At 39.1% G+C, this 26297-nt stretch overlaps 1 protein-coding gene across 1 annotated transcript; it reads right to left on the bottom strand.

Moving 5' to 3' along the window:
* Window positions 1-16324: 16324 nt before the first annotated feature.
* Window positions 16325-19753, bottom strand: LOC128524489 (zinc-binding protein A33-like). Its single transcript, XM_053497067.1, has 6 exons — window positions 19047-19753; window positions 18635-18730; window positions 18330-18560; window positions 18187-18209; window positions 17956-18072; window positions 16325-16927 (listed from the first exon to the last, which is right to left on the bottom strand). Exons 1-6 carry the CDS (start codon window positions 19443-19445, stop codon window positions 16369-16371), a joined length of 1425 nt encoding a protein of 474 aa, XP_053353042.1. The 5' UTR covers window positions 19446-19753; the 3' UTR covers window positions 16325-16368.
* Window positions 19754-26297: the final 6544 nt, after the last annotated feature.

Genomic DNA, 26297 nt, shown 5'->3' with positions numbered 1-26297 from the left:
GCTCAGACAATATTCGAAGAGTTCTAAGTATTATAGATCACTTAAATTTTACCAAGGAATCTGCCTTCATTGTATCCTTAGACGCTGAAAAGGCGTTTGATAGGGTGGAATGGCCTTTTTCTTTTTGCAGTTTTAGAGAAAATAAAGTTAGGAAATAATTTTATTTCGTTGGTCAAACGCCTATATTCTAATCCTATAGCTCAGGTTAACACTAATAGAATACTGTCTAATAGATTCTCAGTAAGCAGAGGCTGTCGTCAAGGCTGTCCTCTTTCGCTTTTGTTATTCTCTTTGGTTATCGAACCACTGGCGGTTGCTGTGAGAACTAATGGTAATATACATGGTATTAAAATAGGTCTGGAGGAACATCGTATATCTCTATATGCAGATGATGTTTTATTATATCTTAAATACCCTGACACCTCTGCCGACGTGATTCTCACAGTAATTAAAAAATACAGTAATTATTCAGGATACAAGATCAATCTGGATAAGTCTCAAGCTCTGTATATGTATGCTCCCTCTGAAGCCATCTCTAAATCACCCTTTCATTTAGCACTTTCTGGATTTCAATATTTAGGAATTAATATCACTCCTAATCTGGAAGACCTCTTTAAAGCCAATTATTCTCCTTTGATTACAAAAATCAATCAGAATTTATCAGAATGGTCGATTCTTCCAAACTCTTTTTTCGGCAGGATAAATATCATAAAAATGAACATCCTTCCAAGATTAAATTTCTTATTCCAAAATCTACCATGTTACTTAGATCCAATTTTTTTTTAAGAGGATTAATTCTTTAATTTCAAAGTATATTTGGAATTATAAGAAACCCAGACTTAAATTTTCGGTTTTGATGAAACCAAAGGAATTGGGGGGGGGGGGGGGGGGGGGGGGGGTTTCGTTACCCAATTTCCAATTATACTTTTGGGCTGCTCAAATCAAGCACATGTTAAGTTGGTATAATTATAGATTTGATTCACGCTGGGTTGGGATTGAATCTACAAGATGCTTTCCCAGAATGTTATGTTCCCTACCATTTATTTATAATGTACAAAAAATCCAACAACTGATTAGAGCTTTTACTGTAACAAACACCCTTCTGGTATGGAGGGATATTAAGAAATATTTATCCATTTCAGACAAGTTGTCTCTTAAATCTCCAATTGCGCTTAATCTTGATTTTCCCACTTCTATACAGAGCATTGGCCTTTTGACTTGGAGGTCAAGAGGAGTGTCTGAATTAGGTCACTTATTTGATAATGGCCAATTGAGATCATTTCAGGAGTTAAGACAGGAATTCAGTCTGCCCAGTAAAGATTTTTATAAATTCCTTCAAATACGACACTTTTTAGAGTTGCAGTTAAAAGATGGTAATATACGATTTGATCTTACTGAAATAGAAAAAAAGCTTTTCTCTTCATGTACTCTTAAAAAAAAGATCTCTGAATTATATGCATTGCTGTCCAATGTTGGTCCTTCGACCCTTGACTCCTTAAGGATGACATGGGAAAAGGACTTGGGGTCTATTTTCAGTGATGAGGAGTGGCTATCTGTCTGCTCAAATATCTTTCCCAAAAGTGCTTCAATTTCGGTTCATGAACAAAACTTTAAATGTATTCACAGAACTTATTTAACTCCAGTTCGCCTCCATAGAATGTTTCCCAATTGTTCTCAGCTATGCTTTAAATGTAACATGGAGATTGGCACGGTGATGCATGTGTTTTGGGATTGTGACAAAATCAAAATGTACTGGAAAGAGATTCACAAAATTGTTCAAAAAATAATTGGAAAGTCATTTGCTTTGTCCCCAAAAGTATATCTCTTGAATTGTACAGTGGAACTGTGTCTTGACTGTGATAGAGAATGTGTTTTGAATTTTTGTATATATTTGGCCAAAAAATGTATATTATTACTATGGTCAACTGCTCAGATACCTTCGATCAATATGTGGTTGAGTCAGGTGACCACACTTTTACCACTGGAAAAATTAACTTACGACTTGCATCAAAAATCTGAGGTGTTCTGGTGAATTTGGTCCTCTCTCTGGAACTTTCTTGAAGGTCCCCATTGACTATGCCTTCCCAAACTTGTTTTTGATTTGTTTTCATTTTTGTCTTTGCATTCATAGCCATTAGAGTGTGTTAAAAAAAATTTTTGCCTGTTGTTGAGATACCGGTACCACTGCTTTTGTTTTGTTGAAAAATTCAATAAAAAAAAAAATAAATAAAAAAAAATGCAGATGACAATTATAAAAAGTTAGAAATTATGTGATGTTGGTTTATTTGTGTACACTGCTTTAGTCTAATATCTGCTCCTTTTTCTACAGATGACACTTCAATTTACATATAATTAAATATAAGAATACAGGTTGTTCTCTAATTATGAATGAGTTCCATGCCAGGAGCACATTCGTAGGTTGGATTTGTTCTTAAGTCTGATAAAAGTGACCCTAATCCACTTGCACACCAATCCACTTGACTAAATCTCTGTCCCTTTTACCAACACATGTTCCCCATCATGTGGAAATAAGGAAATTATTCACACACACACACTAAGACATCACACAGTGGGAATCCCGGATGCCAGAGCGATTTTCCCAAAAGAAGTAATGGAAACTCAGATGATTTACACACACACACTTGCGCGTGCGCGCGGATGTTAACCTTATGGCTGAGGATTGGGCATTGGGAGATGATTGCCCACAATCCCACAGCACAAGAGAGAGAGAAAGAGAAAAGAACCAGTGGCTGAGATTATTGGCTTGGCAGAAAAAGCATATACTGCATATAGTTCATAGTGCAAAGACCTTACTCATTTCATCAAGTTAAAATGTATTAAAAAAATGTTTTTGCTCATCTTTCTAACTAAGTTGCAAACTAAGTTACTTGCAATCTAAGCTTTTACTGGCATGCGAAATGTAACAGTGTTGTCTCTGAACCCTTAAATCTCGAGGGGAATTCCAGATGCCATTTTGTCTCAAAGCTGTTTTCCACTTTTGTCACATCTGAGCCACCTCAGTCCTGGGGAGTAAGATCTGGCTCACCCGTCTACTGAGCCGTCGCTTTGTCTCCCCCTAGTGTGTCTGCGTGTGTAACATGTCCTCCCTAATTCCTAGATTACCTGCACCTGTGTCTACCCCGTGTGTGTCCCTATTTATTCCAGCCGAACCCGTAGCCCCTCGTCTGTTCACTGTTTTCATCATGCTTTGTGTTCCCCCATGTGTCTGATCATTGTGTGTTTTTGTGTTAACCCAGGACTGAGGGAGTCTGCAGGCGGAAGACCTTTTTGTTTCGCTCACGGAAAAGTTCAAGTTTAAGGCTGACCCTGAGGCAGCGCTAAGTTCCTCGCAAGGCTGTAAATCCAGTCGTTTGGTGTGACCTAAGTACTCTTCTTAATTTCCCGCCTGCAGACCCGGCCTGGGGAAGCTCGTCCCCATTCAGTTTTGTTATCTTTGGTTTCGTTTTGTTCTGTGTTTTTTTTTTGGTTTGTGAATATTAATAAATATTCTTAACTATTTCCAGCCCTGCGTTTGCGTTCCTTCCCACCATAAACATGACAGATGAACAGACCCTTTTGAACGCAGCAGGGACACCCCTCCCTGAAGATGAACCCCCCTACCTTGATTACGTCTGACGACAGCAAGGACAGATTGACGCGCTGGCGAGGTCAGTTCTCGATCTGTCGCGCGGCGTCCAGAGCCTCGCCACTGGCCCGTCCTCACCCCAACGCCGGTCCGCACGCTCTCCACCACGCGCAGCCCCACCGGAGAGATACGCCGGAGACCCCGAGGGGTGCAAGAAATTTCTTCTAGCCTGTGAACTCTATCTGGCCGACTTCCCTGACCTTTCAGAGGGGAAGAAGGTCAGTTTCGTCATTCAGCAGTTTGCGCAACAACCAAAACCCCTCGATGCTTGCCAGTTGGAAAATGAATGCCCCTGCCCACACCGAACAGACCATGGTCCCACGTAGCCGTGGATTTTGTAACGGATCTGCCGGTGTCAAAAGGGTACACTACAATATTAGTCGTGGTAGATCGCTTCTCTAAGGGATGCAGATTCCTCCCATTTGGCTCACTTCCAACCGCCCTCCAGGTGGCAGAAACCCTATTCGATTCGGTGTTTCGCTACTACGGTATTCCGGAGGACATTGTTTCAGATCGTGGTCCCCAATTCATCGCGAGGGTCTGGAAAGCTTTCTTCCAGAAGTTGGGGACCACAGTTAGCCTAACGTCGGGTTATCACCCCGAATCTAATGGGCAGGCAGAGCGGACTGTTCAGGATCTCGGGAGGTACCTCCGGGCATATTGTAGTAGTCGACAACATGAGTGGGCAGACTGCTTATTCTGGGCGGAATATGCACAAAACTCACTGAAACACTCCTCGACCGGCTTAACGCCGTTTCAATGTATACTGGGGCACCAACCACCGCTTTATCCATGGGATGCCACTCCCACCGATATCCCCGTGGTGGATCAGTGGTTTAAGAAAGCAGAAAAAGTATGGGAGGATGCGCACACAAAGATCTCCCAAGCAGTTCGCCGTTTTAAAAAATTCGCCGATAGACGGAGAAGGGAAAGTCCTCCGCTCCAGGTAGGAGATCGAGTGTGGCTCTCGACAAAGGACCTTTCCCTCAACCTCCCATGCCGCAAACTCTCCCCTAAATACATCGGCCCCTTTCCCATTGTTACATGCATTAACCCCGTCTCCTTTAAGTTACAGCTACCTGCACATATGCGTATTAACCCTGTCTTTCATGTGTCCCTTCTCAGGCCAGTAGTACGAGGGCCCTTGGACGGAGGCGTCGCAGAGCCTTCGCTCCCCGGGGCTGTGGAAATAGCGGGCGCCCCTGCGTTTAGGGTCAAAAAACTTCTAGACTCCCGGAGGAGAGGAGGTGTTCTGCAATACTTGGTAGATTGGGAGGGGTACGGACCGGAGGAGCGCAGCTGGGTCCCGGCCCGTGATGTGCTAAGCAGAGAGCTCATTACAGAATTCCACCTGACACGGCCGGATCGCCCAGCACCCCGACCTCCGGGCCGACCCCCCCGCCGGCAAATCCCGCGGGTCGGTGGGTCCCGACTCCCTCCGGTCACGCAGAGAGCGCGCCCGCACCTCTCCCGGGCAGCCGGTCCTGGGAGGGGGGGTAATGTCACATCTGAGCCACCTCAGTCCTGGGGAGTAAGATCTGGCTCACCCGTCTACTGAGCCGTCGCTTTGTCTCCCCCTAGTGTGTCTGCGTGTGTAACATGTCCTCCCTAATTCCTAGATTACCTGCACCTGTGTCTACCCCGTGTGTGTCCCTATTTATTCCAGCCGAACCCGTAGCCCCTCGTCTGTTCACTGTTTTCATCATGCTTTGTGTTCCCCCATGTGTCTGATCATTGTGTGTTTTTGTGTTAACCCAGGACTGAGGGAGTCTGCAGGCGGAAGACCTTTTTGTTTCGCTCACGGAAAAGTTCAAGTTCAAGGCTGACCCTGAGGCAGCGCTGAGTTCCTCGCAAGGCTGTAAATCCAGTCGTTTGGTGTGACCTAAGTACTCTTCATAATTTCCCGCCTGCAGACCCGGCCTGGGGAAGCTTGTCCCCATTCAGTTTTGTTATCTTTGGTTTCGTTTTGTTCTGTGTTTTTTTGGTTTGTGAATATTAATAAATATTCTCAATTATTTCCAGCCCTGCGTTTGCGTTCCTTCCCACCATAATCATGACAACTTTCTTGGACTATGAACTCTGTGTTGTTGAGGATTTTCCGAAATTAGGATTATTAGTTTTTTTATTTGGTGTTTGGGTCCATAGAAGTAATTTACATTGGCATTAATGTATGCTGTAGTTTGGTTGCAATGTACTATGTACCATGTGCTTGTGCTGTGGACCACCAATGTTGTTTAATTTTGTTATTGTGTTTGGAAGATGCAGTGTCATGACAGTGGTTTTGTAGTGTGATTGGCTGGGAAGAAAGAAATGCAGCGAGGGAGAAAAGAAGAGTGCAAGGGGAGCGAGAGGCTGCACTTGTTAAAGTAAATAAGATGACACAGAGACATTAAGAAGAAGACGTACAGTTTTTACAGTTATAATTGTGCTAGTTACTCCTGCTATTGTACCCACTACAGCTCAATGGGTTGCAGTAGTGGGTACAATAGCAGTATAGAAGGTGTTTCAACGAACATTTACTCTGCAAACATCAACGAGGAAGCCGATATTGTTAATTAGCTTTACAGGCCAACTAACCAGCTAGCTAGCTAGTGCTCCAGTTCTCGTTCTCTGGCAACAAGGGGGAAAGGCACATTTCACCTCACTGGATGGACTGACTCTTGTTGCTCACTGTGGTTAGCTGTGAGTCAGCCTGCAGACTACGGCTATCTCATCAGTACAGTGTGGTGGTGCGTCTCTCTGGGTGTGGCCCCAAGTGGGAGTCTCTCCTGGACGTCCGTCAGCTGGGTGGCTTTCCTGGCTGGGATCAGGGACGCAGTTCTCTCGGCGGCGGCCTTTTGCTCTTAGGTGGCGGGGATGCGAAGACGGGGTCTGTGCGGGAGTGAAGGTGCTGCGGGAGCTTGAGCAGTTCTTTTCCATGCTGTCCTCTCGCAGAGATCAAAGGGTGGCATTCCAGTCTCCTCTTTAAAATCTCTGGGGTGCGTAACATCACCTTGCTCACGTGCCACTCGCTAAAAATTAATCGTGCAACTCTTTGCTGTGCTTCCAGACCCTGGACTAAACTCTGCGTTTTACATTTAAAATGCGGAGAAAGCTTAAGGTCCATAAATGTTAATTATTCACCTACAGAAGGGGGGGGGGGGGCAGCTACGTACAGTAGGAAACCTACGGTGTGAGCGAGGAGTGATAACAATTATTATTATAATAATGATTATTATTATTATTATAATAATTTTATTGTTGTTGTTTTTGTTTATTTATTATTTTTTTAAATAATATTTAATATTATTTAATATAATATAACACATAAGCTTACAGATATATATTATTTATCGTACAGTATGTTACCGCCTCATCAATGGGGTAGGATTTGTGGTTGGTGTGTTTTCTTGAAGTCTGACACACCACACACACCAGCTGTTGATCATCCAGACAGAAGAGTTTAAGTTTCTCACTGTGCAGACTGCAGAATATTTCAGACAATAATAAAGATCTCTGACTTATTTCATGTAAAAAAAAGTCTCACACAGGTTCTTTTAAGCCAGACTTAAGGGAGGATTCTCCATAGACGACTTTGTCCTACAAACAGGACATTCTCTGGCTCCTTTGGTCTTCCAGAACTGCTGCAAACACACTTTACACACACTGTGACTGCAGAGCAGAACAACAGGATCCTTGAGGATTTCACAGCACGCAGGACAGGACAAATCCTCATCTAAAACCTAAAAGCCATTTACAGGATTTTTTTCTTTTAATAAGCAAGAGTTATTCCTTGCTTATTTAAATAACCTGAAAGATATCCAGAACATTCTTTTAATTCGTCAGACTTACTGTCATGTGTAAAAGTTTCAATTTCTTTGTCTGTGTGTTTTTGTATAAAACATGAAAAAATCATCTGACCCTAATGCGTTTTGTATTAGGCAAATACAACCATAGACCAACCATAGAAAACAACAACTAGATACAGTATATTAACTAGATATTCACTTATTTTCACCATCCCATTATCTACTTAGCAAAAATTAAGCCAAGAAGAAAAAAAAGAAACATGTGGGCTATACTAATAACCCCCTTCCTGCCATTTAGGGGGGTAACTTGCATCCAGGTGCTGCTAATTGCAAAAATGACCATTGTTAATTAAAAATAATTGAATTTTTTAAAAAGTGATTTCTTGACTCAACATGTCTGGCAATAATCAGGACTGGGTGTGGAAAGTAAAATTTAACAAGTAACAGAAGTACACAAAATCAATACTCAAGTAAATTTAGTACATTTGTTAGTACTTGTTGACAAATGTACTATAATACAAGTATAAGTACCACTTGTATATTTTTTACTCAAATACGAGTACAAAGTGCATGCTCTAAAATGTACTGCTACAAAATGTTCATGCTTCACAAAGAAACAATTTGTTCTGAAAATCTTTTCAACTAGTTGATGCAGTTGATAATATGAATGCGCAAGTCTAGTAGATATTTGTTTTCTGCTAAAATTTAAAATAAATGAATAAATACATGTGCAATTTGTTGACTGTGTTTAGATTATTTAAAAGTTCATGAAACATTACAGACATTACAAGAGAAGCGACAAGGGTCAATTTATTTAAAAAGTTGACGTGGCTGGACATTGAGAAGTGAAAACTGCATAAAGTTTAGACAAAGGACATTATGGCTAGGACGTGAAATAACTTTCAGCATTGGTGAATTTAATGGATAAAGAAGAGACCATGTTACAACAATATAACAGTCTCCAGTCTAACCAAACTGAAAATCAGTATACACTTATAAAAAGATAACCGACTGCAATGGGATAGTTGATTTAACAAACAGAAATCAGAATCACTTATTGAATGCAAAACAAATATGTTGTATTTAGTAGAAATAATCTTAAGCACACATCTTGAATCATGACAACTTTTCTGAAAATACTTACATTCAATCACAACAAACAAACACAAAATACAATTATAATTCAAAGCACCATGTCCTTTGATAAGGAATGAGGCGAGAGAAAGTGTTTAAAGGTTTTATCTGAGGTCCATGTGTCACATAGTCCCACCTAGTTGTCCATCTCAATCCAGATGCTCAATGCCAAAGCTCCCCAGCAAACTGGAAGACCACTCCAAAAACGACAGACAAACAGCAAGATGCAAATCCCAGTGAGAAAAAGGGCACTACAAACCTCCTCCACAGTCCACACATAGCGCTCCTTACTCCTCCAGACACTAAAAAGTCCTTTTTCAGTTGAGCACAAAATATAGGTTTCTTACCAAGGACTCAGAAGTTTGACCAAGGGAAACAAAGTCTTTCTACAAAGGTCAGACAGAAACACAGCATATGTTCACAAAACACATCAAATGCAATATATTTTTAAACATGTATTTCACTTAAAAGCCAACCTTACTTTCTTTTAGTTGAGCATAAAACACAAGTTTCCCAATACAGCAAATTCAACCACATTGTCAAGGCCATGTTCCAGCCGTTGGTTCTTTCTTCTTCTACACCCTGCCATAACTTATAGCGCAGCTATTGTACTCTAGTGCCCCCCGTGGTAAGGAAAAGAACAACACCTCACCTTTCACAGCCCTATAACAGGCTGGTGACTGTTATATATCACCCCCCTCATTTGAAGATTGGACACTCCCATAAAAGGGCTTTAAGTTTTGCACATGGTAAGTATCATAACTATCGAGTTTATCAAGAAACGAAACCGTATAATTTACAGGCCCTAAACACTTACATACCTTGGCAGGACCTTTCCATTTTGGAGACAGCTTAGCCATAAAACCATCCTCAGCTTTTGACAGATGGTAAGTACGAACCCAGACAAGGTCACCTTCTTTATAGAGAGTCTGTTTTTTTTTTCTTAAATTATAATAGTGCCCCTGCTTAACCTGAGCTCGTTGCACATTCTCTTTAACCAACTGGATGAGGTTCTCCTGTCTCTCCACCGTACCATATGTAGGATTGCAAGGATTAGGTGGTCTTGTTAGAGCTCTCTCTAATGGTCCTTTCAGCTTACGCCCCAAAGCGATTTTAGCCGGGGTAAATCCTGTGCTCTCTTGCCAGGCGGTGTTAACGGCAAACCTAAACTCCGGTAACCATTTGTCCCAGTTTCGATGATTGTCTTTCACATATGAAGCGATCATAGTCTTAAGTGTCCGGTTAATACGCTCTGTTAAGTTTGTTTGCGGATGATAAGCTGTGGTCAACTTCTGTATGACACCCCATTGTTTGCACACAAGATTTATGAGATTTGAGGTGAATTGTGCACCCCGGTCAGATACTAAATAAGCTGGTGTTCCCCACCGTGTAAAAATTTCATCAACGAGGATACGTGATATCTGAGGTGCTTTGGCAACCCGTAGTGGAAACAGTTCAACCCATTTTGAACAGTAATCCACTATGACTAACAAATGCTCATTCTGTTTCGGACTCTTTGGAAATGGACCCATCAGGTCTACACCCAACATGTGTCCTGGTTCTATAACCGGAGTAGACTGCAAGTAGCCTGACAACTTTGAGAAGGTTGGTTTATATTTTTGACATGTTTGGCACTCCTTACAGTATTTCCATACATCAGTCCTCAAACTGGGCCAATAAACAACTTCCATCAATCTCATTAACGTTTTAAGTCGACCTAGGTGTCCACTCAATGGACTGTCATGGGCATACCTTAAAAACTCAGCTCTTAAACAGGCAGGTATTACTAACAGTAATTTTGGTCCTTTTTGTCCATCGGGTACACTGCGAAACAGGAATCCATTTTGAATAACATAATGAACTCTAGATGGATCTTGACTTGCTTGTGAATCAACTTTCTTGCACAGATCTTGTACTTCTGGATCATTCTGCTGTGCGGTGGCAACATCTGCCCAGTCAACCGGCAATTTAGCTGGGTCTTCTGAATTCCTGGTTGCTTTGACCATGGCAATCATAGGCACTGAGGTGGTATCTAAACTTCGAGACAGGGTATCTGGTACAATGTTACACTGTCCTTTTCGATATTTGACTTTGAACTCATAGCCTTGAAGTCTAATTGTCCAGCGAGTTAATCTGGAGGAAGGTTTGGGATGCTGGAAAACCCAAGTTAAGGCTGCATGATCAGTAATTACCTCAAATGGTCTTCCTTCCAAATACACTCTCCACTTCTCTACGGCCCATACAACTGCAAGACATTCCTTTTCGGATACGGAGTATGTTTGCTCTGCTCCTCGAAGCAGTCTAGATGCATACGCAATCACCCGTTCTTGCCCATCGACCTCTTGGGTCAACACCGCTCCAAGGCCAACTTCACTTGCATCCGTTTGTACCTTAAAAGATTTCTTAAGGTCAGGTGGGATAAGAACAGGGGCTCCTGACAAGTCTTTTTTTATCGTTTCAAATGCCTGCTGGCATGTTTCGGTCCAAATCCACGTGGCTTGCTTCTTCTTTAGTGCATGAAGTGGTGCCGCTTTCTCAGATAGATTTGGTATGAATCGATGATACCATCCAGCCAACCCCAAAAACCTTTGTAAATCTTTGAGAGACTGGGGTGCCGGGAAATCACAAATAGCTGCTACCTTAGAAGGGTCTGTTTTTATTCCTTCCGAGGATACTACATGCCCTAGAAAGATAAGCGATCGTTGCATAAGGTTGCATTTCTTAAGATTCAGGGTCAGACCTGCTTGATGGAGACAGTCAAAGACTTGAATCAGATGTTGTAAATGCTCTTGTTCGTTTCTTGAATACACCACTATATCGTCTATGTAAACAAAGCAACATTTCCCTCTAATATCCTTAAGGACACATTCCATCAATCTTTGAAAGGAAACTGCAGAGTTTTTTAGGCCAAACGGAAGGCGTAAAAATTCAAATTGACCTGCTGCCGTTACAAACGCAGTCTTTGGAATACTGTCAGGTTCCATTTCTAACTGCCAGTATCCGCTCTTTAGATCCAAAGTACTGAATATCGATGCTCCATGCAAAGACTGAAGGACGAATTATATTCTTGGTTAACAGCTCCTGAATTTCATTGTCAATGAATTGCTGTCTGAAAACCGACACTCTGTATACGCTCTTCCTAACCGGTATTTCATCTGTTGTGATAATTCGATGTCTTACAATAGCTGAATGACCCACTTCATTTGTACAGACAGTTGACCATTTTTTCATCATACTTTCTAGTTGTTTTTTTATTTGATGTGTAGTATCTGCTTTCAGAACTAGTTGGTTGATGGACTGTAAGGCTTCTACTGTTATTTGTGGTATTGGTAAAGCAAGATAAAATTTGAGTGAAGGTTGGGGATGTTCACAAGACCACAGTGGAAGTCTCTGCACAGCACCATCATCATTGCAAGGCAAACAATATTGTAAATTCTTGAAATCCAAGATTATTCCTGTAATCATCAAGAAATCCATACAAAGAATCACTGGAACAGTCAAATCAGAATCTCTCATTATATACAGGGTCAGCTTGAATATCTTGCCTTGCAGTCCACACTCCCACTCAGACTTTCCTACAGCAGTTTGGCTTTGGCCATTTGCTAGCAAAAAATTTTGTCCATTGCTTGGTTTCCATACTTCTTGACCTTTCAGTTGCCTCCAACACGATTCCTGGATCAAAGAAAGGGTACTTCCAGTGTCAACAACAGCCTGTAAATACCTGTTCCTCAGCAAGATAGGCAAGGTAATCAAGTTCTTATTTTGTATTGGATTACTTTGAACTGATTGCATTATTCTTGTATTAGCATGGGAAGATTTGGAGACGGTTTCTCGGTTCAGTTGTGACTTCTTCCTCTGAGCCTCAGAGTTGATACTACTCCAGTATCTCTTGGATTCCTCCAAATCTTTCTCAACCTGGGTGCCAATTCTTACCAATTCACCAACATTTTGTACAGTGCCTCGAAGTAGGCTTGCCAAACGTGGATTACAGTTTCTAAGGATGGATTGCAAGATCTCCTTTTCTGACATATCCTTTTTCCATTTTAAACAGAGAGCCCTGTAGTGGAAAGCAAAATCTCGTATGGTCTCTTGTGCACCTTGTTTTCTCTCTAGAAGCCTTCTAGCCGTTTCATTCTCATAGTCTTCATTCAGAAAAGAACGCAAGAAAACTCCTTTAAATTGCTCCCACGTCCTTACATTCCTCTTCTCAGCCACCCACCAGTCCTTTGCGGTGTCTTTTAAAACTGAAGTAAGAGAAGCTAATATTTCATAGTCAGACAAAGGCCGAATAGCCAGATATTCTTCACACCTCTCTATAAATGCTACTGGGTCATCTTCTTCACTACTGTTAAAGTTTGGAAACTCTATTTTCACAGGTGGAACTGCTGAAGTACTTCCAGAAATAGACATTTGCGTATAGGTAGGTGGAACTGTATAGGTTTGGTTACTGACTTGGAAACTTGAGGGAGGCAGAATGGAGCTCTGAGTGGGACGAATCGGTGTTGATTTAAGAGGGTTTAGAGTTTTGAGCTTATCATCAATCTGGGCATCTCTTCGTTTTAAACAATCTACCATGGAGCGACCTAGATCTTGGATACTAAGTTCAAGTTTCTGCTGAATCCTTGAACATTCCCTCTCCATTCTGTAAGTTAACCTATCTTCCAATTTCTGACATCTATTATTCACTTCTGCTTGAGTAACACCTTCACAACCTTTCTATCATATTCCTCCAGTCTTTTTTCCACACTTGTGAGTCTCTCCTCCAGCTGTCCCAATCTCTCCACAATCACTGAAAAAGAACTGTCTTCAGGTCTTTCCTCTATTTCAAGTGGTATTGGTGGTGGAAAGGGAATGTCATCAGGAACTTCATCTCTTTCCTCCTCATCTCCCGTGTCAATATACAATTCACTAAATGTGCTGATGAGCTCTCGTAGGGGTTCCCTTCTGGTTGCAAAAGGCTCGGTGGTAAAGTCAAGCTGGCTATTAGGTTCACACTCCCCCTCTGTCTCGTTATGATGGTCTTGATCTGCCATTGTCAATCTAGTTAATCAAACAACAACCATTAAATGCATTCGGGTCCCTGTTCAGGTGCCATTTATATAACAGTCTCCAGTCTAACCACACAGAAAATCAGTATACACTTATAAAAAGATAACCGACTGCAATGGGATAGTTGATTTAACAAACAGAAATCAGAATCACTTATTGAATGCAAAACAAATATGTTGTATTTAGTAGAAATAATCTTAAGCACACATCTGGAATCATGACAACTTTTCTGAAAATACTTACATTCAATCACAACAAACAACCACTAAATACAATTATAATTCAAAGCACCATGTCCTTTGATAAGGAATGAGGCGAGAGAAAGTGTTTAAAGGTTTTATCTGAGGTCCATGTGTCACATAGTCCCACCTAGTTGTCCATCTCAATCCAGATGCTCAATGCCAAAGCTCCCCAGCAAACTGGAAGACCACTCCAAAAACGACAGACAAACAGCAAGATGCAAATCCCAGTGAGAAAAAGGGCACTACAAACCTCCTCCACAGTCCACACATAGCGCTCCTTACTCCTCCAGACACTAAAAAGTCCTTTTTCAGTTGAGCACAAAATATAGGTTTCTCACCAAGGACTCAGAAGTTTGACCAAGGGATACAAAGTCTTTCTACAAAGGTCAGACAGAAACACAGCATATGTTCACAAAACACATCAAATGCAATATATTGTTAAACATGTATTTCACTTAAAAGCCAACCTTACTTTCTTTTAGTTGAGCATAAAACACAAGTTTCCCAATACAGCAAATTCAACCACATTGTCAAGGCCATGTTCCAGCCATTGGTTCTTTCTTCTTCTACACCCTGCCATAACTTATAGCGCAGCTATTGTACTCTAGTGCCCCCCGTGGTAAGGAAGAGAACAACACCTCACCTTTCACAGCCCTATAACAGGCTGGTGACTGTTATAACAATGCAAGTAGCTGCTTTGTTGTGCTTGTAGTTTTATTTCTAAGGCAGTTGTGACTTTTCGGATGCTAAAAATAAATTGTTGATTAACTTAGTTAAAAATATATGGTTTCAGCTTCTAAAAGTTAGTACTGTAGTTGTTGGCAATATGTGTTGAAATAGTTTTTGTTCTTAAACAATTCTTTGTTTTTTTCCACAAATAGATACAGTATCTGAGACCTAAGAAATTATTAAGTTACTGAAGATATTTCTCTGCCAAACTTATTAATACAAAGAAATAAAAATTTGTAAGGATGAGTTTCTTAATCCTCATTTATGCTAAGTTGTACTTCTTTTATCATCAGCCAAATACACTCCCTGTTCGATAATCAGAGAGTGAATCACAGAAGAGAAATCAAAAAAGTAGATCGAATAAAGATCAGTTTTGTGCAAAAATGACTATATCATGTTAAAATTCACTCATTAGCGCTCATTCACCACTTTAGCGCTGTTGTTTTTAATGGTTATTTCCAAAAACTAATCAATTTATTGAGCAAGTCACTTACAGTATTAACAACTTATTTTAAATTTGAATAATAAATCCAGCACATAACTTTTCAGAACATCACTTTTACTCAACATTTTGATTTTATTTATAAAACAAGTTTAACTTCAGGCGAATAACGAAGTACTAAAACATGAGTAAAAATACATGTGAAAAAGTTGCTGATGATTACCCACAATACTGCTCGCATTTCAAGACCTCAACACGTAAATTTCACAATGTCTTCACCTTTCTAGCTAGGATGGTATAGTAGCATAAACAAATGTAAATGATTATTGAACAAATATGATCTCTGCAAAACCACAAACTGCTGGTGGAGGGAAACTTAGAGTTAATATCCTCCTCTTCACAGTTTCGCACATAGAGTACAGTCTCACAGCACAGTGCTATACAGTGCAAATATAGTAAAGCCACGAGCATTTAAAGTCTCATTTCATTAAAAACTAGTGTATATACCTGTTATTAATAAACTTTGTAAGGTTGACTATCTTATGATGGTTTACGTTAAGTTGTACTTTCTTAGTCTTCTGCCAAATGCTCCGTTCCTCCGATTCTGGCTTTTTTGTTGTATCTTGGTACCGCCTCTCTTCAATGAGCGGCAGATCATTCACTGTTATTGCTCCCAAACTTTGGAACTCTCTACCACACTCCCTACGTTCTGTTAACAACATCTCCGTATTTAAATTTCTACTCAAAACTCCCTTGTTTTCCGAATGTTACACCTGAATCCACCTGTCCTCTGCATGTCTTTTTTCTTTTTTTTGTGTTGTCTGTTTGTTGACTGTTTTCTACTCATTGTAAAGTGTCTTTGAGCTCTGGAAAGGTGCTTTATTAAAAAAATTATTATTATTATTATTATTATTAATATTATTACTCCCTATTTGGTAATCGAGGCGTAAAAAACAGATGCGAAATAGATTGGCAAAATATTAAGTTTTGTATTGAAACAACTCCAGCACGTTAAAATACACTTATATAACTTCAGCACTATTATTATAGCAGTGAAAATATCAAATCATCCCAGTAAAAATATGCAGGTGTTTGTTTACATTAGGCAAGTAGCTTATTAGTAGCTTATTTCAAAGTAAATTATTAAATCCAGCACTATTCATAATATAATTTTGATTTCTATTATGACACAAGTTTAATTCAGGCAAATACTTAACTACTTAATTATTAATTAATAACTTGAAATCCTTTGAACACAATGAACTATTCAGTGATTCCTTAAAAACATCTTTCATAAAAATATGAATCGTTTACAATACAGTATTTCATTAATGAATTCTAACTAATCTGATTCACTCTTATAGAGCACTGAAGTGGGAGAAGCTTTAGAGACCCAATAGCCCTTAGGAACGGCATTATTTTGTCAGTAAATGTGTGTGTGAAAGTGTGTATGTGTGTGTTAGTGAGTGGGTCAGAGAATGAAAGTTTTCCGTTGTCCCAGTCCAGCTGCACTCTGATCCTCTGGAGTTTCTGTGATATTAAGAGGAAAGTGTCTGTCTGTGGTGGAGAGCATGCTGTAAATTGACCACGGAAATACTCCACACACCAGATCCCACTTCTGGAGTATATCTCTCCCTTCCTCTGAGCAGATTCTGTCATCACACCAACAAGCCAGTATGCAAGGTCTTTAACTTCAACATCCCAGCAGTGTGTCCCTGAGTCAAAGCCCTCAGAGCCCAGGACACATTCACATTCATTAAATCTCTCTGGATTATCAGGAAGTTTCTGTTCCTCATCACTGCGTCTCACACTGGTCAGATCATCAGATACGATGAGTTTAGGATTAGCAGTGTTGGGGTCCAGACTTACAGGTGCTGAAAACACACACACACACACACACACACACACACACACACACACACACACACACACACACACAAAATATAACCAAACAACATGTTTCTTGCCCTTTTCAGTGTGTTCTAAAATGAAAAATGTAAACAATATTTATACCAACTGTAACTTGGGTGCTCTTTGTTCAATTTTTTGGAATAAGTTAAGTGAAATCTACAGGAGAGAAATATTACAGGTGACTTGTATGAGCAAACAGCCAGTGGACAGAAGGAAAACCCATGATTCCCTCAGCCTGTCTGTCACAATCTCAGAGAACAGAGACTGCACCATTGGTGGTAACTTTGTACAGCAATGAAATTAATAAGCTTGCATAAAAAAACAAAAAACAAAAAAACGGCGAGGATAAAACTTATGTTTTACCTTCTTTGCTGTGTTGCACAGAATATTTGCCCCAAAATCTTGGGGATAATCAAGACATTTTTTGTGTTCTCATTGGTCAGCAGTTGCTTTTGCCTTGGAACTCTCTTATGGATGCCATTTACCCTCCAGTCTCTTTCGTATTTTTACAGTAAATCATGAAGACTGACCTTAACTGAGGCAAGTGGGGCTTGCAAGCCTTTAGATATTGTTCTAGGTTCTTTTATGAGCTTCTGTATGAGTTGTCATTGTGGTCTTGGAGTAATTTTGGTAGGCTACCCACTCCTGGAAAGGTTCAGCACTGTTTTTTTTTTTTTTCATTATTGGACATTTGTGTATAATGGCTCTCACCATGGTTTGCTGGAGTCCCAATGCCTTAGAAATAACTATGTAATCCTTTGCAGACTGGTACGTGTAAATAGTTTTATTTCTCTTTTTTTTCTTGAATTCTTTTACTGTAGCTAGTAATTTTTGAAATCAACATTTAAAAACTGCATTTTGTATTAACTCGTTTTTTCTCTGTGTAATGTTAAATTTTGTTTGGTAATCTCAATCAATACAGTACGATATGATATGATATGATATGATATGATATGATATGATATACAACACATTACATAAATGAAATGTGAAATAAAAGAAAAAGTCTTACTGTATTGAACAGTGTGCTGCATTTTCTCCCAGACTCTAAACTTCAGGTTGGCCAGATGTTTTGCCACATGGATCAGTGCTCCTGAAAGCTCCTCTGGATGCTGCAGTGTACACTGGGCTCTGCAAAAACATTCAGGAGTCAGTGTTGCTGTGGGTTTGGATTCAGAAATACAGAGAACTAGAGAGAATGAGAGAGAGAAAGAGAGAGAGAGAGAGAAAAATCACATCACTCACCTTTTCACTGTGGCTTTGTAGTTCTGTAAAACAACAAAGCAAGCAAAAGATTTACATTTTTACACCAGTGAAATGTGACATTTCTGATGATGGAAAGAGGTTTTTCTATCTTACAGTATTAAAAGTGACTAAATGATCCTCACTTGTAAGAACGAGACATCTTCAGCTCTCATCTCCTCTTCTACGGCTCTGATTGTGTCTGAAAGAGATGATATGTCCCTGCTCAGCTTTTCAATCTCCTCCTTCATCATCTGACTCTTCTGCTCCTCTTCCTCTCTCAGTGCAGCGATCCTGGCTGCCTCTTCATCTCGTAGAAACTGGTGAAGCTTCTCAAACTCCTCCTTAATCTGATGCTCTGTGTATCGAGCCTGAATCTGCAGTAAAGAGGAAAAATCAAATAAATTGTGACTGATGCTGGAAAATCTAAAACCATGATATTGATCTTAACCTTAATATGTTCTGCAGTCTGACTCCAGTTTAGTTCACAGTCTTCAAAAATCTTCAGTTTCTCCTTTAGTGGCTTCAGTGCAGTTTTAAGCTTCTCCTGAAACAAATCCACACACTGCATGGAGACTCGGTGTTTCAGCTCCTACAGTGGCTTACAAAAGTAATCATATCCCTTGGACTTTTCCACATTTCTCATGTTACAACCACAAACATGTGGAAAAGTTCAAAGGGCATGAATACTTCTGCAGGCACTGTATTTTACACATCATTACCACAGATCAGTGACAGTACTCAATATTGGTTTAAGTAACTCTAAAAGTTATGTTCTCTTTTATAATCAAGTTCAATTGGCCTTTTAATATCTAGAATACAATTATAAAAAGTGTTTGACCACACAGTTTCATATTCTTTACCTTACAGTATGTTACTGCCTCATCGACGGGGCAAAATTTGTGGTTGGTGTGTTTTCTTGAATCCCGACACACCAAACAAACAAGCTCTTGATCATTCAGACAAAAAAGTTTGAGTCCCTCACTGTGCAGACTGCAGCCTGTTTCAGATGCAGAAGAAGATTTCGGACTTGTCTCCTGTACGAAAATCTCACACAGATTCTTTAACACCAGATTTGTGGGAGGATTCCTCATAGACGTCGTCCTCCTACAAATTGGACATTCCCTGGATCCTTTGGTCTCCCAGAACTGCTGCAAACACACTTTACACACACTGTGACTGCAGAAGAGCACAACAGGATCCTTGAAGATTTCATAGCACACCGGACAGGACAAATCCTCCTCTGAAATATTAGAGGCCATTTTATTTTGTTGCTGTTGTTCTCTTCAGACCGAGTTTCACTTTCACCAATAGTAAAAAGGAATCTTGAAATAAGGATTCCTTTTCAGTTCAGTGACTAATCACTTCCTTTTACATTGTTAAAAATGAGCCAAGACTCAAACTGAGAATAAAAATAACCTAAACTAACCTAACTAAAGGACTGCAATCGTCTCAGACTCGACACTTCCTTAATACCAGGTTTAAGGACATGTTTTAAAAAAAAAAACGAGAAAAAAGCACACAGTACTTACTTAATTGTGCAATAGTCAGTAGTTCATTCCTTGCTTAATCAGATAACCTGGAAGATATTTAGAACAAATTTTAAAAAGAAAAATAATGAGACGGCAAGTTCAGCTATGGCAAGTTCACAAGTGTACAAGGAAGTTTATTAGGTTGCTGAGAAACCTGTGTGTAACCTGACTTCTGGTATGGAATTCTTTGTTATAATTGGCTGCTCCTCCTGTTAGTCACACTGTAAAAAAAAATACTGTAATTTACAGTATATTACTGGCAGTACAGACGCCACAACAGTACTGTAAATTTAACAGTAAGGAATTGTATATTTATTTTACAGTCCTTTACTTTATACAGTTTTTATGGTAATTTACTGTAATATTTTTAACTACAATACAATACTACATATTTAAACTACTGTAAATTACTGTAACATGTCTACATATTGTTTATTACTGTATTAATGTAATTGACTCATATTTTTAAAAGCACAATATAGTGTATGGACAATTTGAATCATTGTAGTGCTACAGTACATCTGTCCTTTTTTATTTCAAAATTTAGCATGCCTTTATGTGCCATTTATAATTACTGCAGTTTTTTTCTATTTCAAAGCATATTAATAAAACAGATTTGCACACAATGACTGATTTAACTGTGACCAGTTGTTATGAATAAACCTTTGATACCTACACAGAAAATCAACTTAAACTATAAATAAGTTCCACGAGTCTTTATTGTAAGATTTACAAAAATAAGCAATTGTTTTATCAAAATGTAAATGTAAATTGTTACAGTTTATGTCATTTTTGTGTTCTTTTTTTTTTTTTTTACTGTGAATTCAAGACTTATTGTTAAACGTTACGTTCATAAGAGCAACAAATAAACAGGAAACAGAAGCAAATGTAAGGGATCGCCCCTAGAGGGCGCTGTGCATCTGATAACTGTTAGTGTGTTTTGAGTAGTTTTTGGACTCAGTTTTCCAGAATGCACCTCGGTCAGGTGATGAAAGCGCTCACCTGAACCGAGGTCGCTCATTAGATCCTTTATAAAAAGCTGTTTGCTCTGGGAAACTGAGTTGAGCATTAATAATGTCAAGTGGGCATTTATTTTGTTTTGTATTAAGGTTTGGTATAATTGTATTTGTTTTGTATAATAGGTTTGTTATGTTCATTTTGATTTATGGAGCTGTTTTTGTAAAGTTATATGTAATAGTTTGTCTCTTGTTTAGTGTAAGTACTGTTCTGTGTGTTTCCCAATGTCTGTGTGCTTCTCACCTATGTTACCTTATGTATGTGTAGTCACTTGTATTTGTAGCCATAAGTGTTTGGCCTCAGGAGTGTTGATCCCCTTCTGTTGATTTAGACTAACCTGTTTAGGTCTATATCCACTTAGACACTAACACGATTAGACACTAACCCGATCAGTCGTTAGTCTCTCCTGTTCTAGTTTGTCTTGTCTTTAGTACAGCTTCACGTTTTTTTATTAAAATCTGGTTTGCAAAATGCTCCAACACAATCCTAGAATCCTGCCTTACATGCAGTAAATTAAAAATGCTTCAGATACCTTATATAAAGTCCCATTCAAACTCAGTAAGCTTTCTTATTAGTGAGCCAACATGTGGGGTGACTGCAACAGACTGCTTTTGGACAAGCTTTCTGGTCTTCTTGCTCTTTGTTTTTCCTTTGCTTGTTTTTTTTTTTTTTTACCTCTCTCTGGATTGATCTTGAAGACATTTTTGAGAAAAAAATCAATGAGATCAGAGTGTAATAATTTGGAAAACTGCATGTGTGTGTGTGTGTGTGTGTATATATATATATATATATATATATATATATATACGTCACCAAATTTTACCTCTGTATGAATTTAAGAGTACAAGCAGCTGCATCTTGATATTGGAGATTGAAATTGTAATAACACAGTGTTGCTAATCCAAACCGGAAGGTTGGCTGCACACCTTGACAAATAACCTGGCCTTCAATTCCGATCATCCACTTCACAAGTCCATCACCTTCGACCATCAATTGTTTATTAACACAAATATGCTCTTACAGGAAAATTAGCCATTGAAAGACACAAACATACCAAGAATTATCAGCTTTGGGCTTTCTGGCAAGCAACATGTCCTCTCAATATCAGCAGTCATTGTCTCCTGTACTGTAAGTGAACAAATTTACAATGTAATATTCCACTTAAGAAAATACATAACATTACAGTTGAAACATTTACAACAACTTCTGTCTTGAATATTAGATCCTGTTTTTCTTCTTTAAAATGTGCCGTTGAACAACTGTTGCTAAAACCTCCTCATTGTCATGCATTCAAACTTTTTTTAACATCATCATTAGCTTTGATCCCAAAGTAGTCAATTAGGAGTTATCCCTCGTCCTTCAATTGCTTGTTCCATTGTTTTAATAGAAACCCCTGAAAGAAGCTCAAAATGTACAGATAAAGACTTCTGCACAAACAGCAGTGGCCACTGTTTTTTCTTTCTTTTTTTCCTTATTGTCAGACCTGGTTCTGCATTGATGTTTCTTGTAAGTAGTATAGGTACTCTTCAAGAGACTTTAAATTTTAGCTCGATCTGCAGCATTTGGGCCATACTGTGAGTGAAGTTTAATCATATGGGACCTTTTTTCTTCCATCTCTGGTTCTGTTTCCTCTTCTGGAATTTCTGGCTGTCACTGTAGACATCCATAACTGTCCATTGGTCCTCTCTTGGGTGTGACCAATTCATTACTGCACTTAGGAGCTCTGCGCTTTGCAAGTGTGTTGCTCCTGTTCAGATGTTCTATACGAACTTTGAGTTGTGTTAGTAGTGATTCATAACCACTTCCCAACAGTGTCTTACCATCGTCTAAGTAATCTGCAAAACCTTTTGGGTGCTGTTGAATAATACGGAAAGCAACTGTCTTGCACTGCGCTCTTGTTGGGTTTGCCTCTAACTTCTGCATTTCATCTACTATAATCCGGACCATCTGTCGTTGGTCAGCAGGCTCAGAACATCTTTCATTAGAAATAGCCACTCGCAAAGAAGGAGACATTTTCTCCCATGAAACAATAAATGTTTTAGGCCAAGCTGAGCATGAGGATGAATATGAGGCTGGATGACTTAAGGGGCTGCTGCTTGACAGTGTAGAGTTGAGTGGAGTTGAACTCATGATGGCTGGGTGTGCAGGAGTTCCACAATGTAGGTCTAAACATAGAAAGAAAAACAAAAATCCTGCCTTCTACTTTAGTACACAAGCAGCAAAATAGGTGAAATAGCAACTATTCATCTAAGTATGCAGGGCTAATAAGTTAATCAATGATTTTATAATTCATTGTAAAGTGGTTAAAAAAGTATCTCTTTACCTTGATTTTACCCCATCAGCAGCTTACGGCACTGTATTGGCCGTAAAATATCCATGAGGTCTTCTTCTCTCACAAAAGCCAAATCCTCTGTGCTCTTCAGTCCCTGGCCCGTCAACTTCTCAACAATTTTCCGGATACTTTCTTCTGGCAGATTTGGAAGGACAGAGTGGATAGCATCCTTAATCATTCTGGTCAACTCTGCCATTTCTATTGTGAGAGATAAGAGTGATGCAGGACAATTACAGGTGAGCGGCACATGGTGTACACAAACAATGGGTAGTAATCCCACAGACTGTGTTGATTTACACAAGCATACATCTGCTGAGAGATAATATAAACACCTTGATCAATGAGACATTCTGTGTAATGCAGATCCACAACAAAGTAAACATTAGAACTGTTGTGAATTAATATCAGCTCTATCTTACCAATCACAAGACCTTCTTTAGTTGGATGAAGTAGAACACACTTTTTTCTTGTAAAGTGTCCCTTTCACTCTCACTTCATGTGTTGCTGTTGTGTTACAGGTATATGGCTGAAACTGATTACTTATGCACTGCCTGATTTTGTCACTGTAATCATTCTGATAAAAGGCAGTAACTCTTTTTGCAACAACTTCAGGTAGAAAGAAATGTAAGCTTAAAGGTACTGATGTCTCTCAGCTAATGTAGCACACAAGTTCTTAAAATTGTGCAGTTTTCTAGCACACTGTTTAAAGTAGGTATGTTTACTCTCAAACCTTAGCGTCCAAAGGCGAATGAGAGGCCCAAAGCAAACAATAAGCTCTGGCACAGGTAGTGGTGTTTATGCTTTAATAGATGGGTTTTAAAAACCTTTGAACGAGAATCTAAGTATTTACTGATGAGAACCAACAAATATGCAATCTGCCCAGATGAGATGTCAGGCACACAGATTATTTCTACAATTTGTTTAAGATGAAGGACCATTTGCCATACTATGCTATCTGATGAACTGTCAATCTTGTCACCAATAAACAGCGGAAGAAATCTAAGTAAACACCAATTTTGAACTGCATGTCCACTGAGTTTCTCAGACCCTGGTTGCACCTCATTTGGTTTATCACTGACATCATTGCCAAGATATTTAAAACTAGTAATGCGGTGATTTAACTGCTGGTATGAGAAATTCTTCTCTGAAACTAATCTGCTGATGTATAGGGACAGATCAGAAGACACAACCCCCTCAAAACAGATCATGCCCTAAGCAAGGTGATAATCCATGGCAGACATGAAAATGGGTAAGATTATTAAAAACAGAATCAAACTTCACACCACAGTCTGAATTCACATAATCCAATTTTGCATTTTCTGCATTTTGCTTGTATGATTCAGCTGTTTTTGTTTTGCCACTTTGTATGGTGTAGCTTGAAAAGCATCTCGATGTATATCCCGAAACCGGCAAAAGTGTGAGCTGGAACTAAAATGTTCCCCAAACCCCCAATGTTGTGTGACCCCAAATTGTCTCCAGCTATGGAAATTAAGATGCCTCTGTGAACTTGCCCATCATTTAACACTATCCCTTGGTCCTCTATATTTTTCAGGTCTTCAACCAGTTTGCCAAATACTAAATTCTGACCAAAGTATTTGAAGTCTTGATCCTTGCATAAAAGCACAAGTTGTATATAGTCAATGCTGGATCTATTGTTGGGGCGAAATGTCTCCTAAAGTTAGGTAAACTGCCAGTACCTTGTGCTTATTCTTTCCTGATCCCAGTGGGTTGGTCACTTCAAAACAATCTTGGTAAAGAATCAGGCTTAAAGAAGTTTTAAATGAGAATTCTCTCTAAGATTGCTCCCATCCCAAACATCCTGAAAAACATCTCTAATCTGATTGCGTGAAAGTGTTTTTTCATGTTGGTCCCTTACTGATTTACAATCAAATAGCGATTTAATTGTTTCTTAAGGTGGGATGTATTGAATGTAGCATTCTTTCCCCAATTTATTTTGTCCAAGATATATAGTTTTTGGCTCAACATACCTAAAACTGTCCTGGAATACAGTCTTCCTTCTCTGGTCTGTCTTCAGTACATTGTTGCTTCGAGTCAGTAGATCCTCTGTTTGAACGACATTGATATTGTAACATTGCACAACATAATTAAGATGCGACAAGTGCGAAAGAGAATGTGCAAAGTCGAGATTCATATGTTGTTGGTTTAATGGTATACACTACTTGGTATAAAATGGAAGATCTTTTGTTCATGCAGGTGATACTTCAATAGTGAAAATTTTAGTATGATGAAATGACAGATTTACAGAATTAAGTGTGAATTGAAAAGGAAATAGTTAATTAGTAGTTAACTGTTATTATTTTTGTTCGCACACTATACAGGTACATTGGTGGTCACATGAATCACAAACCAAGGTGAGAAATAAACTTATACATACTGCACACAAAATGTATTTTATTTCTGAGGTAATATGGTATTTGGGATAAGTTGCTATGAACATTTTGTGCATCTGTTCTGTCGAGTGCCATCTTCTACTCTGCTGTCCCTGGTGGCAGGACTACAACAAAACAATTAACAAAAACTGTAGCTAAATTAAGTAATGTGCTCCAAACTGAACACAGTGGAGAAAGATGCTGCCCAAGCTTCTTGTCATCACAGTCACTCCCACTCATGCCATCCGACAATCACTGCACATACAGTACTGTAAGGGCACACTGACTGGCCTTGAAGCAGAAAGGAGCACTTACACAGGTCCTTTCTGCCTGCAGACTGTAGAGCTCCAAATAGGACTTAAGAAGGCACATTGATTTTCTGCATGACTTTCTTTTTTGATCATGCATCATACTTAAAAAAAAAATCTTATTTAAAAAATTTTATTTGATGCAGTGTTGCACAAAGACACTTACTGCAGTGTTCAGCTTTGCACACTGTAGTAAATTAGATCTGAGAAGTGGAATTTAAAATGTTAACATTTTTAAATCTTTGAATAAGCCCTGTGTTCAGTTTACATATTTCAGCCTTCAATTTACCAATACATTTATTTATCCGGTATATGGTATATACAATACTGTTCAAAAGTTTGGGGTAACTTGCAAACTTCTTTGTTTTTGTTTAGTGATTTATTTTCTACATTCTACTACAATACTAGGGATTTCAAAACTATAAAATAACACATATGGAATTAGGTAATTACGTAACAACAAGAAAAACAACAGCTAGTTGTAATTTTAAGACACAGAGGTAAGCCTTTCTGTAATAGTTCTTGCAAGAACAGT

Source organism: Clarias gariepinus, chromosome 5 (assembly GCF_024256425.1).
Source record: "Clarias gariepinus isolate MV-2021 ecotype Netherlands chromosome 5, CGAR_prim_01v2, whole genome shotgun sequence".
Lineage (NCBI taxonomy): Eukaryota > Metazoa > Chordata > Actinopteri > Siluriformes > Clariidae > Clarias > Clarias gariepinus.
The sequence above is the reverse complement of the archived record's forward strand: the minus strand, read 5'-3'. Positions and strand labels throughout refer to the sequence as shown.